The sequence below is a fragment of the Lycium barbarum genome, chromosome 5, assembly GCF_019175385.1.
Source record: "Lycium barbarum isolate Lr01 chromosome 5, ASM1917538v2, whole genome shotgun sequence".
In the NCBI taxonomy this organism is placed as follows: Eukaryota; Viridiplantae; Streptophyta; class Magnoliopsida; order Solanales; family Solanaceae; genus Lycium; species Lycium barbarum.
In genome coordinates this window covers 2,909,620-2,920,360 of record NC_083341.1, presented here as the reverse complement: position 1 = coordinate 2,920,360, position 10,741 = coordinate 2,909,620, and the positions used below count along the sequence as shown (strand labels likewise).

Below are 10,741 nucleotides of genomic sequence, written 5' to 3'. Positions count from 1 at the left end.
AACAAAAGCACTTGAATACTTTCATTTAACTATTTATCACACTTTCTGACCACATATACCGTAAAGTTTGTAACAGTATAATATCATCATCATAACAAACAATCGTAACAAAAACAAAACTAGTTTGATTAAAAGATAAGTTTACTTTATTTGCTAAACGTCATTTATATAAACTTTTATCAATTATTGGAGAATAAAAGTCAACTGCTGAGTGTCCTTAAGGACATGTGGAGATGAAACCGAACAACAACAACATACTCAGTGTGATCCCATAAGAGAGGTTTGGAGATGATAAGATGTAAACAGACCTTACCCCTACCTTTATGGTATAGAGAGGTTGTTTCCGATAGACCCTCAGCTCGAAAGAAACAGTTATGTGACAGCAAATTATCAAAGTAAAAATCATGATATCAAGAGAAGTATGGTAACAAAATAGCACGATAAAAAACAAATGAGGTAACAGATAGTAATACAAATTGAAGAAACAAAACTACACGACTACTACCTAATACTACTGCTACATAGACCACTAGGCTACCTACTAATCCTGTAGCTTAATCTTAGACCTCCACACTTTTCTATTAGAATGGTGCTCGAATTAATGTGTGCATTTTAACTATTAGATTGAATATAATCTCACGTCACAACACAGAATAACTCTCTCACCAATGACATACACATTAGATTGGATATCTGCTACCTTATATCACAACATCTAATAACTCTACTCACCAACACATAATGAGGGCCATTATCATAATAGTGAGGCATAACGTATGTACTCTTTTGAATAATAAGTTCTCTCGGCACCAAAAGTTATGGTGGAGTGGTAAGTATTCCTCTATCTTTAGCTAGAGGTCTCAGATTCAAGCTTAGGAATAAAATCGCCTATAGTATTGAGCGCTTCACCTTCTCAACTGGAATTCGGTCCCAAGGCGAGTATGAGGCACCGAGTGGCACCCAAAAATAAGTTCTCATTTTCACTACTATGTCAAAATGGGTAGAAACTAATCTGCACCTGGTGTTTAACCAAACCATACTTATTTATCATGGTTAACTGATAAACCAAACCATACTTATTTATCATGGTTAACTGATAAACACCCAGTGCGGGTAACATCAAAATGCAAGAACTGTTAGCAAATGTATTTGACAGGCTAGAAATCAATCAAAACGTAAGAAAGAGATCTCACTTCAATGTGAAAGATAGAGAGAAAGAGAGAGAAGCCATTACCATTTGCTATGGATTAGTTGCACAAAATAAAGAGATGCTGCATAGCTTACAATTAAATTAAAACGATGAATTTGAGCCCAAAAAATAAAATGACCAAGTATGGTTTTCCATCATTTTCTCATACTATTTTACACATCCACCATTGGTTAAAATGATCATCAAATTTTGATCTCTCTCTCTAAGCCTTCTGAGGCAACTTCTGCAGTTGGCTCTTATACTTTGGCATTAAGAAAGGACTGCAGTAAAGCGGTAATTTCAAGCACGTTAACAGTTCTTGCTTAATCCCCCTCGTGAAGCTGCTTCTCATGCTTTGGAATTAAAAAACGACTGCAATAAACATCAATTTCCGTCAAGCCGGTTCTCATACTTTGGCATTAAGAAAGGACTGCAGTAAACACATAGTTGCAAGCATTAAATGTTCTTGTTTAAAACTCATGTCTGTACATTCGAGCAAGTTAACTAACAGACACACATTCATATACTTCACCGGGCAGGTCAACAGTAGACAAGCAGACTAAAAACATTCAAAATGGGTAGCATTAGTAGATCAACTTACTAATGTTTCAAAGGAAATATCCGTTAAAAAAAGGGTGAGGACATTTTTCTTCTTGTGTGTGTGATAACGGTGGTGTCCTGTCAACCAGCACGCATGACAATTCCATCAAGTTCCTGCTATCTCCTACCAAAATAGGTACCAAGTAACTCAGCCCACATCACAGTGTCTTTTGTCTCTGATGGGATTCGAAACCTAGTTTCCTATGATTTTCATCCACTTCATTCACTGCTAGGCCCAGGAGCAGAGCTGGGGTGGTTTCGTTCATCCGAATCCCATTAGCCGGAAAATTATACAGCATATACGAGGTCAAAATTGTTTTGATGTATATATAGTAGATGTTAAATTCTTGTGACTTCTTCGTTTGTTTACCTTTTTTTTATTTTGAATCACCTTAGTGAAAATCATGGCTCTGCCATTGGCTAGGCCACACTCTTGAGTGCAAAAAAAGGGTGCAAGAAATCTAGATGTCATAATATCCCGGGATTTAGACCACCAACTAGGATTTTAAACTTAGGAAACTAAAGATGTCTCCAACATGAGAACGCTGAAAGATAGTGTGGTCATTTCGAAACCATAAAGAGAAAGATGATCATTTAAATGTCTCAACTACCAAAGGACTTACAATTACCAAAACCAGATATGATACACGTTAAATCAAGCATATTTGCTTAGTTCAGTGCCATGAAGCAGAACCAATGAAAATTTTAAGCTCCTAGAAAGTCTCGAATCACCCAACAAACTAATACCAACTTTGTCTCCAAACTATCACACATAAATGTACAAGTTCGATTTTTCCCAGATTTTCCCACTAGATAGAGAGCAATATATAGTTGTGGGATTACACTGGCTATGTTGTATAGACAGCAATAACATGTTGACATAGTTGGATGTTTTATACTAAGGAGAGTTCTCTTCTTATTTTATGAAAATTAATTATTAAGAAGAGTTTACCACCAAACTTCATTTTCAAGGAGACATACCAAGAATTTAGCATCATGCTATATTTTCACTTGACAGAACTATCTATAACAACCATCCTCTATAACAACATTTCACTATTTTTTATGACAAGGGAACCCGCAGCCGCTACCCTTCGGGCGCGCACAGGGTAAGACCCCGAAACTTGAAGTACGGAGTCTCCTAAGGTGTTATAAGAAAAAATACCTACGGGCAGACTAGGAAATCTATAATGTCGCATGAGCATATAAAGTGTTTCTTGGACATGTAACTCATGGCTTAAACGAAAAGCACCACCCAAATCAACCATCTACAAGAGTTCTTTTTTTTTTTTTTTTAAATAACCATGGTATCTAGGCCAGCTTGCGCATACCACTACTAGTTCCACGGGGCACATGCTACCTCTCATCAGACATGTACCAAGTAACTCTATCCACTAAGGTTTGGGCAGATGAGAAGACATGACTAGTGTTTTTGCCTCCGCTGAGATTTGAACCTGTGATCTAATGATTCTCAACCCACTTCATTGACGAGTAGGCCACACCCTTGTGTGATATATCATCTTAAAAGAGTTTATGTAAAATCCGTATGAAGTTCCTCCCCAAAGCCCACCAATAATGATAGAGCACGTAAAAAAAAAGTCCATTAAATGGTAAGAACGTTTTCTATTTGAATAAATATGTATTGGAAACCTTGAGTATTGGAAAGGCAAGTTGTTCAGTGCATAATGTTTCTCCAAGTCTCTGTAATTCCAACAGAACAAAAGAGCTAACCAATTTATGTCTATTGAACAGCAATTATTTTCTTTACCTTCATTCCAGTAGGAGATCCAGGTTTAGTAGTAGTTGTACTTCCAAAGCTGAATTTGGGCTTCTTTTCAGCAGGTTTTAATATTTGAAAGGAGCACATTAAATTCTCATCTACGCTCATCATAGCACCAGCATTATCAAACTCTCCACAATAATTCGGTGCAGAAAATACAGTAACAAGTTGCCGATTAGCAAAAAACTCATACCCATCCTCCACAACCTGTAAGAACTTTCAAAAGCATTAGGAGATTTAATAGAAAAATGACAACAAGGAAACCTCCCATTCAACTTAAAGAATTTCACTTAATCAGCCAGATAGAGAACAGAAGCAGAATAGCTGAATAAACTTTTGAAAAGATATGATAAAAATGGTCCCTTGTGTTTGAGGGTAGATTTAAAATATTCCCTTAAATATGTACTGAACAATTTTGATCCTTTAAATTTTTCAAAAGTCAACACTCTTAGTCTCCGTCAAATACTTACGAACTTTGTTTGTTAGATTTGACGAGAATTATGAAAGAAAAAGGAAATTAGCGGGAACTCAAATTTAGAGGTACAATTTTTGTAGTTTCTGCAACAAAATTATTTATTTCTAGAGTCTTGTGTAGCTTTTTATGTACAATTTCTGCTATTTTTTTTACGATTATAAACAATTCCTGCTATTTTGAATATTGTTTTAGTGTCTAGTGCAATAATTTGTGTTGCATATTTTAAGTTTAATGGGAATTTCTTGGCATTTATTAAATCTTTTTTCCCACAATTTCCGTCAAATCTAAGTAACATAAATTGTTAAATATTTGATGTAGACTAAAAGCGTTAGCTTTTGACAAACTTAAAGGACCAAAACTGTTTAGTGCATACTTAAAGGACTATTTTGAACCTACTCTCAAACATAAGGGCCATTTTTGGCACTCTCAACTTTTGAACCTCGTGATTGACCTTTACAACCATAGACTATATATCAACTTATAGATCACCGATCAACTGATTATAAGCCTACGCAAACCTAAATACTAAAGAAAATTATACAGCATGTGGGTTAGACCTGGTGAGCACGGCAAATAAGATCCAGATCATGCTTCTCAAGAAATTGTGTCACTTTATCTGCACCAAAAGTGTATGAAACTCCCCGGTCATTCATTCCCCATCCTTGAACATCTTTACTAGGATCGGACCAAAGCAAATCACAAAGCAAACCAGCATCGGGAACATCAGTTGGGCGCTGGAGATTTCTAATTTGGTCTAAATGGATCAGATCAGGAGAGAGGCCTCCATGCATACATAGAATCTTTTCGTCTATTAAAGCAGCAACTGGCAGACAATTGAAGCAATCTGTGAAGATTTTCCATAACCTAACGTTAAATCTTCTCTTACATTCATCATAAAATCCGTAAATGCGGTTTATGGAAGCACATTCATGATTTCCCCGAAGCAAGAAAAAGTTTTCCGGATATCTTATCTTGTATGCAAGTAGAAGACATATAGTCTCTAGGCTCTGCTTGCCACGATCAACATAATCCCCTAAAAATAAATAGTTTGATTGAGGAGGCAATCCACCATACTCAAAAAGTCGTAGAAGATCAGAATATTGACCATGAATATCACCTGAAAAGTCAATAGGATAAACTGTCAAAAAGACATTAAGAAACCAACTTTTTGTGCATGTCCCAGAACATGCTTTCCCTAGTTAAAAGATTGACTTAAGCACTGGTCAAAACAGAATAAACATTTCTACTAAGATGGAAAAAAAAGATCGTAAACCAAGCTTGCTCAATTACACAAAAAGTTTCCTAAATGGCGAACTTTAAATATGAAGTAATACGTTCTGACTCTTAGATTCAAATGCCCCTCTTTTTCCTAAGATGAAGTTTTGAAGTCATCAAAAACCGACAAACTAATTGCTTCCTTGAAAGTTCATAAAAGTCACAACCAATTCCATGGATCAGTTTCATCTATATTATAACTGATATTTACGGATGTTTCAAAATTTTACAGCTTATTCACATGAATATTGGGACATAATTACCCTAAATATCAATAACAGCCATCGTATAGTAACACATAGCTTGGTCAAGTTCTTGTATCTCTAAATAGTTGGTAACTCGCTAAGGGTCTTGTTTTACACGTCACATAAGTAGAACTAGCCTATTCTTGGAAATGCTCAATCCTAGTTTGCCTCATCACGCTTTGCCACAAATCCGTAATAACCAAATTGGGCGTGACTCCACTATCAAATCTTCTGTTCCTTGGTGGCCAAATATAAAATTTTAAGATTCTAAACACAGTCAGAAAAAAGCATCACTAAACTACGTATGAGCAGATCAAAATTCATAAATTTATGGCTTTTTACAAGCTATGAACGAAGGCAATAACGGGTACTATAAATCCTAAGTGCTTGTTCTAACACTAGTAAGTTGGCATAGAAAGCAACCACTATCAAAAACTAGCGAAAAATTGAACAGCCCTCTGTTGGATTAGGTTGCATATCTGATAATTGTACCTCAATTTTTGTAACATAGCTTAGAATTGAGAAACATGGTGCTGCTGAACTAAGGTGTCCTCTCAGCTACTCCATTTTGGGCTTAAGTAGCTAAATATCTTTGTTCAAAGTCAAACTCGCTCATATAGCTTCAAGATTGGACTTTGACTTCGAATGACCTATCTCAATAACCTCAAGAGTGAGAGCCATATATATAATGTAAGTCCATATTTAGACATGCATGCTTAAGGTACATGCATCTACCAACTAAACTCAGATTGCTTGCACCCATCTTCCAAGGTGACTTTACAAAGCCATAAAAGGTGGAGTGCTGGACACAACGAGAGCGTAACTAAAGCCATAATTGAAGTCCAACAACAACAACATCATACCCGCTGATCCCACAAATGGTGCCTGGGGAGGGTGGAGTGTACGCAGACCTTACCCCTACCTTTGTGGGGTAGAGATGTTGTTTCCGATAGACCTTCGGCTCAAGAAAATTGTTTTCCAAAACAGGTTTGAAAAATACAAGAGTAAAGAAGCTATGGTGAAAATATTGAAGAAAAGAAAAATACTGACAGCAAAAATACTGAAGATAACCAAAGTGACAAAACCAATAGTAGTACTAAAATTGAAGACCTTAATTGAAGACCACGAGTCTTAATTTTTGCAAGAGTAGCAACGACCTTACATGCTCAGTTAATGGCATAATTCACAGCTATAAACCATCAATTGAAAGAAAGAGGTGGAGAAACACTACATCGATTAGTTGTGGGAAATGACTTCATGACATCTTACATTCCAAGAAATTAGTGGAACTATAAATATAAGAGACTGCCAGCTAGGTATACTAAGACGCATAAATACTAAGCAGACAAAGGAAATTCATGTAGATAACCAACACATAAGCTCATCAAAGGAGGGAAAACTAAAGGCTTGAGGGGGCAAGTTAAAGAGAGTGAGAGGACCCAAGGGTGTGGCCTAGTGGTCAATGAAGCGGGTTGAAAACTATGAGGTCTCAGGTTCAAATCCCAGCATAGACACAAACACTAGGTGATTTCTTCCCATTGTCCTAGCCTTGATGGACAGAGTTACCTAGTCCTGGTGGGAAGTGGCAGGTACCCGTGGAATTAGTCGAGGTGCGCGCAAGCTGGCCCAGACACCACGGTTATCAGAAAACAATAAGCTAAAGAGAGTGAAAAGAAAAGTAGATTCAGCTATTTAATGTTTGAAAACAAATAACAACATATGAAATGGAAAGCATAGATGTAGTGAGACAATAAAAGCCCAACCACCACACCTAAGAATGTAGAGATGGACTTGAAGATAGTAATGCAGCGAATTAAAAGTTAACAGGTTTTTTCCAGAGTTGCATCACACATTCATAAAAGCAACCAGTACCAAGCATACAATTCAAAACGATAAAAACCATTGACAACGAAACACTTCATATCTAAATAAATTAGGGTCAGTTATATGAATCATCTTATTCTTCTGCTCTATTCAAGCCTATTCCATTCCGATACTAAGTAGTTTTTCTTCAAGGCAAAGTAGGGCTCGCTACAACTAGTGGTCTCTAAATCTCGCACTAAACTCAAAAGTCAAAACATACTTGGACCCCGTTAAACACCAGATTAAATGTAAGTGTAACACAAGGAAATAAAATAATCCCACAAAAATTTATCCAGCGGCACCAGGAATTCATTAGCCCAATAAAAGCCAAGTGAATCGTTCAAACACGACAAAACAACAGAAAACAAATACAATTTTCTCCAGCTGATGGAAAAGACAAGACTTATGGACAAATAGAAACCAAGAGATTCTTAAAGCATGATTTACTCTCCTCTTCAAACACATCATAAAATGAAGCTAATTCCGAATGAAACATTAATAACTGATAGGTTGTCAGCTCAATACACAGTAAAAGCTAAATTGATCCACAAACATATACTTCAAGCCAACGAAAACATGAACATACACCACAAGCAAAATTATATTATATAAATATTCATTTGCCTCGACCTACTCGTATTAACCGATGTAACACAGGCTTGCCTTGTGAATTTTTCAACAACAACAACTACGTCTCAGTCCCAAACAAGTCGGGGTCCCCTATATGAATCCCCACTTCTTCATTTAAGCTCGAATTTTTCAAAATGCATTAAATATTTAGTGAAAAAACTACGTCTACAAGATAAAAATTATCAGTATTAGATATCCATATACACACCGTATAACATAGACCAAAGGAAAGAACCAATCTTAGCAACTAATACAAAAACCCCAACAACAACAACAACAACAACAACCACAACAGCCCAGTGAAATCCCACATCATGGGGTCTGGGGAGGGTATAATGTACGCAGACCTTACTCCTACCAAGGTAGTCAACAACCCCATCATCTAAAAAAGGCAACTTTACAAGAAACAAAGAAAATAAAACCCAAAAACAGCTGAAAACGAGTGAAATAGGTTGACTACAACTAGAGGTCTCTAAATCTTGCATTAAACTCAAAACATACTTGGACACCGTCAAACACCAGATTAAATGTAAGTGTAACACAAGGAAATAAAATAATCCCACAAAAATTTATCCAGCGTCGCCAGGAATTCATTAGTCCAATAAAAGACAAGTGAATCGTTCAAACACGACAAAACAACAGAAAACAAAATACAATTTTCTCCAGCTAATGGAAACGACAAGACTTATAAACCAAATAGAAACCACAAGACTCTAAAAGCGTGATTTACACTCCTCTTCAAACACATCACAAAACGAAGCAAATTCCAAACGAAACATTAATAACTGACAGTTTGGTCAGCTCAAATGCACAGTAAAAGCTAAATTGGTCAACAAACATATACTATATATACGCCAAAGAAAACATGATTATTGCACAAGCAAAGTTATGTTATCCGAATATTATTTGCCTTGACCTACTCGCATTAAACCAATGTAACACAGGCAAATTTTTCAATAACAACTACGCCTCAGTCCCAAACAAGTTGGGGTCACCTATATGAATCCCCACTTCATCATTTAAGCTCGAATTTTTCAAAACACACTAAATATTTAGTGAAAAAACTACATGTACATATAAAAGATGGGCATCAGATATCCACATACACACACATACCACATAACACAAACCAAAGGAAAATAACCAATCTTAGCAACTAATACAAAAAACCCATCACCTAAAAAAGTCAACTTTACAAGAAACAAACAAAATAAAACCCCAAAACAGCTAAAAAAAATAATTAAAAAAGGGGGGAACTAGTAACTAATTAATCAAGAATTAAGGATAAAAATTGAAACTTTACCACAAATCTTGACTGGTGCTTCAAGTTCCAATAAATTAGGTTGTCTCAAGAAAATCTCTTTAGAAATCAAACACAACTGTTTGATTTCAGCCTCAGTCAACACAACTTGTTTCCCAGGTTTACCCTTTACTTCAAGAAGCCTAGTTATAATATCATCTAACACATTTTGGTCCATTTTTGCAATTTTCACTAACAATTTTTACCTACTTGTATTGATGAAAAGATGGGGTTTTTAGTTTTTAAGTATAGATGTGAAGGACTTGGTATTTGATTGATTTTTTATTTTTATTTTTCTATATATGGGTGGTTGCTATTTGGAGAGTGGGGTTGTCGGTTTGTGTTTTATGTTGTGTCGTTTTGGTGAGAATAATTATGAAACATTCTTTTAGTAAGACCAATGGCCATGATAAAAAGTTTAAAACCCCTCAATATTGAAAATTCTTTTTTAATGGATGAGGCGTTTTGTTTTTGTTTTATATAGAAATTTGTTAGGTCATGAGAAGAGAGGTGGGACCATGAAGGATGTGATGAGATTCTTTTATTTATTTTTTTTGCTTAGTTTAACCATTTGATCTCAATAAATTTAGTTTCGTGTTGAATAGGTTCATGAAGGGGTAACGGTCACCCTATCAAGACGTGTTTTATATTCAGGGTTTGAATTCGAGAATTTTGATTGAGGGTGAAGAAGTCCTAATTACTGTTCACCACATCACCTGGTCGTAGATTCATTTACTCTGACGAGACAGATCTTTATTGTCAAGCTAACCCTCTTGTTCGTTACTTCTTGAGCTTGTAAAATATTCTATAGGATTCAGACATGTGGGTTTGCATTTTTACTAGGTTGGCGCTTTAATCGTTCAGAAATAAATGCAAAAGGACTTGACGAATCAAACAAGTTGACTATTCCTTCTCGATCTTCTGTTTATTTTTTTTCTTTCTAAACCACGTCTATGAAAATGGAGAATCCTTTGATAATGAACGCCTCAAACTAATAAGTAGGAAATTGATAGAGTCATGAGAAGAGGGATGAAAGGTGTGGTGAGATCCATTTAACATTAGTCAAAAATAGCGAATTTGAGTCTTGAAAATAGATATCTCCGTAATAGAAAATGTCCTTATTCCTTTTAATGAGCGCACATATTCGGATTATCAAGTCAGTGAACTTTGAATACTAAGTACTTGAAGAAAAAGGCCAAGGTGGATCAGTAATACTAACAAAAACTTAGCTATTTACAACAAACTAGTAAGTGCATAGCACGTGTTAAATGAAATTTACCCGTTAACAATGGTGAATAAATATGAATTCTCATTTTATTATCTTAGCTCTTAAGGTTTAATTAGTTAATTCAATACAGACACTAAATTCAAGTAGTGACTATTT

At 35.7% G+C, this 10,741-nt stretch overlaps 1 protein-coding gene across 2 annotated transcripts; it reads right to left on the bottom strand.

Moving 5' to 3' along the window:
• Positions 1–1,207: 1,207 nt before the first annotated feature.
• Positions 1,208–9,727, bottom strand: LOC132640138 (serine/threonine-protein phosphatase PP1-like). 2 transcript variants are annotated; one of them, XM_060356598.1, is made up of 4 exons: positions 9,361–9,727; positions 4,602–5,161; positions 3,558–3,776; positions 1,208–1,619 (listed from the first exon to the last, which is right to left on the bottom strand). In XM_060356598.1, exons 1-4 carry the CDS (start codon positions 9,533–9,535, stop codon positions 1,596–1,598), a joined length of 978 nt encoding a protein of 325 aa, XP_060212581.1. In that variant the 5' UTR covers positions 9,536–9,727; the 3' UTR covers positions 1,208–1,595. The 2 variants fall into 2 exon arrangements, with proteins under 2 accessions (XP_060212581.1, XP_060212580.1); XM_060356597.1 differs by having other exon boundaries at positions 1,208–1,561; positions 9,361–9,719.
• Between the last annotated feature and the right edge of the window lie 1,014 nt (positions 9,728–10,741).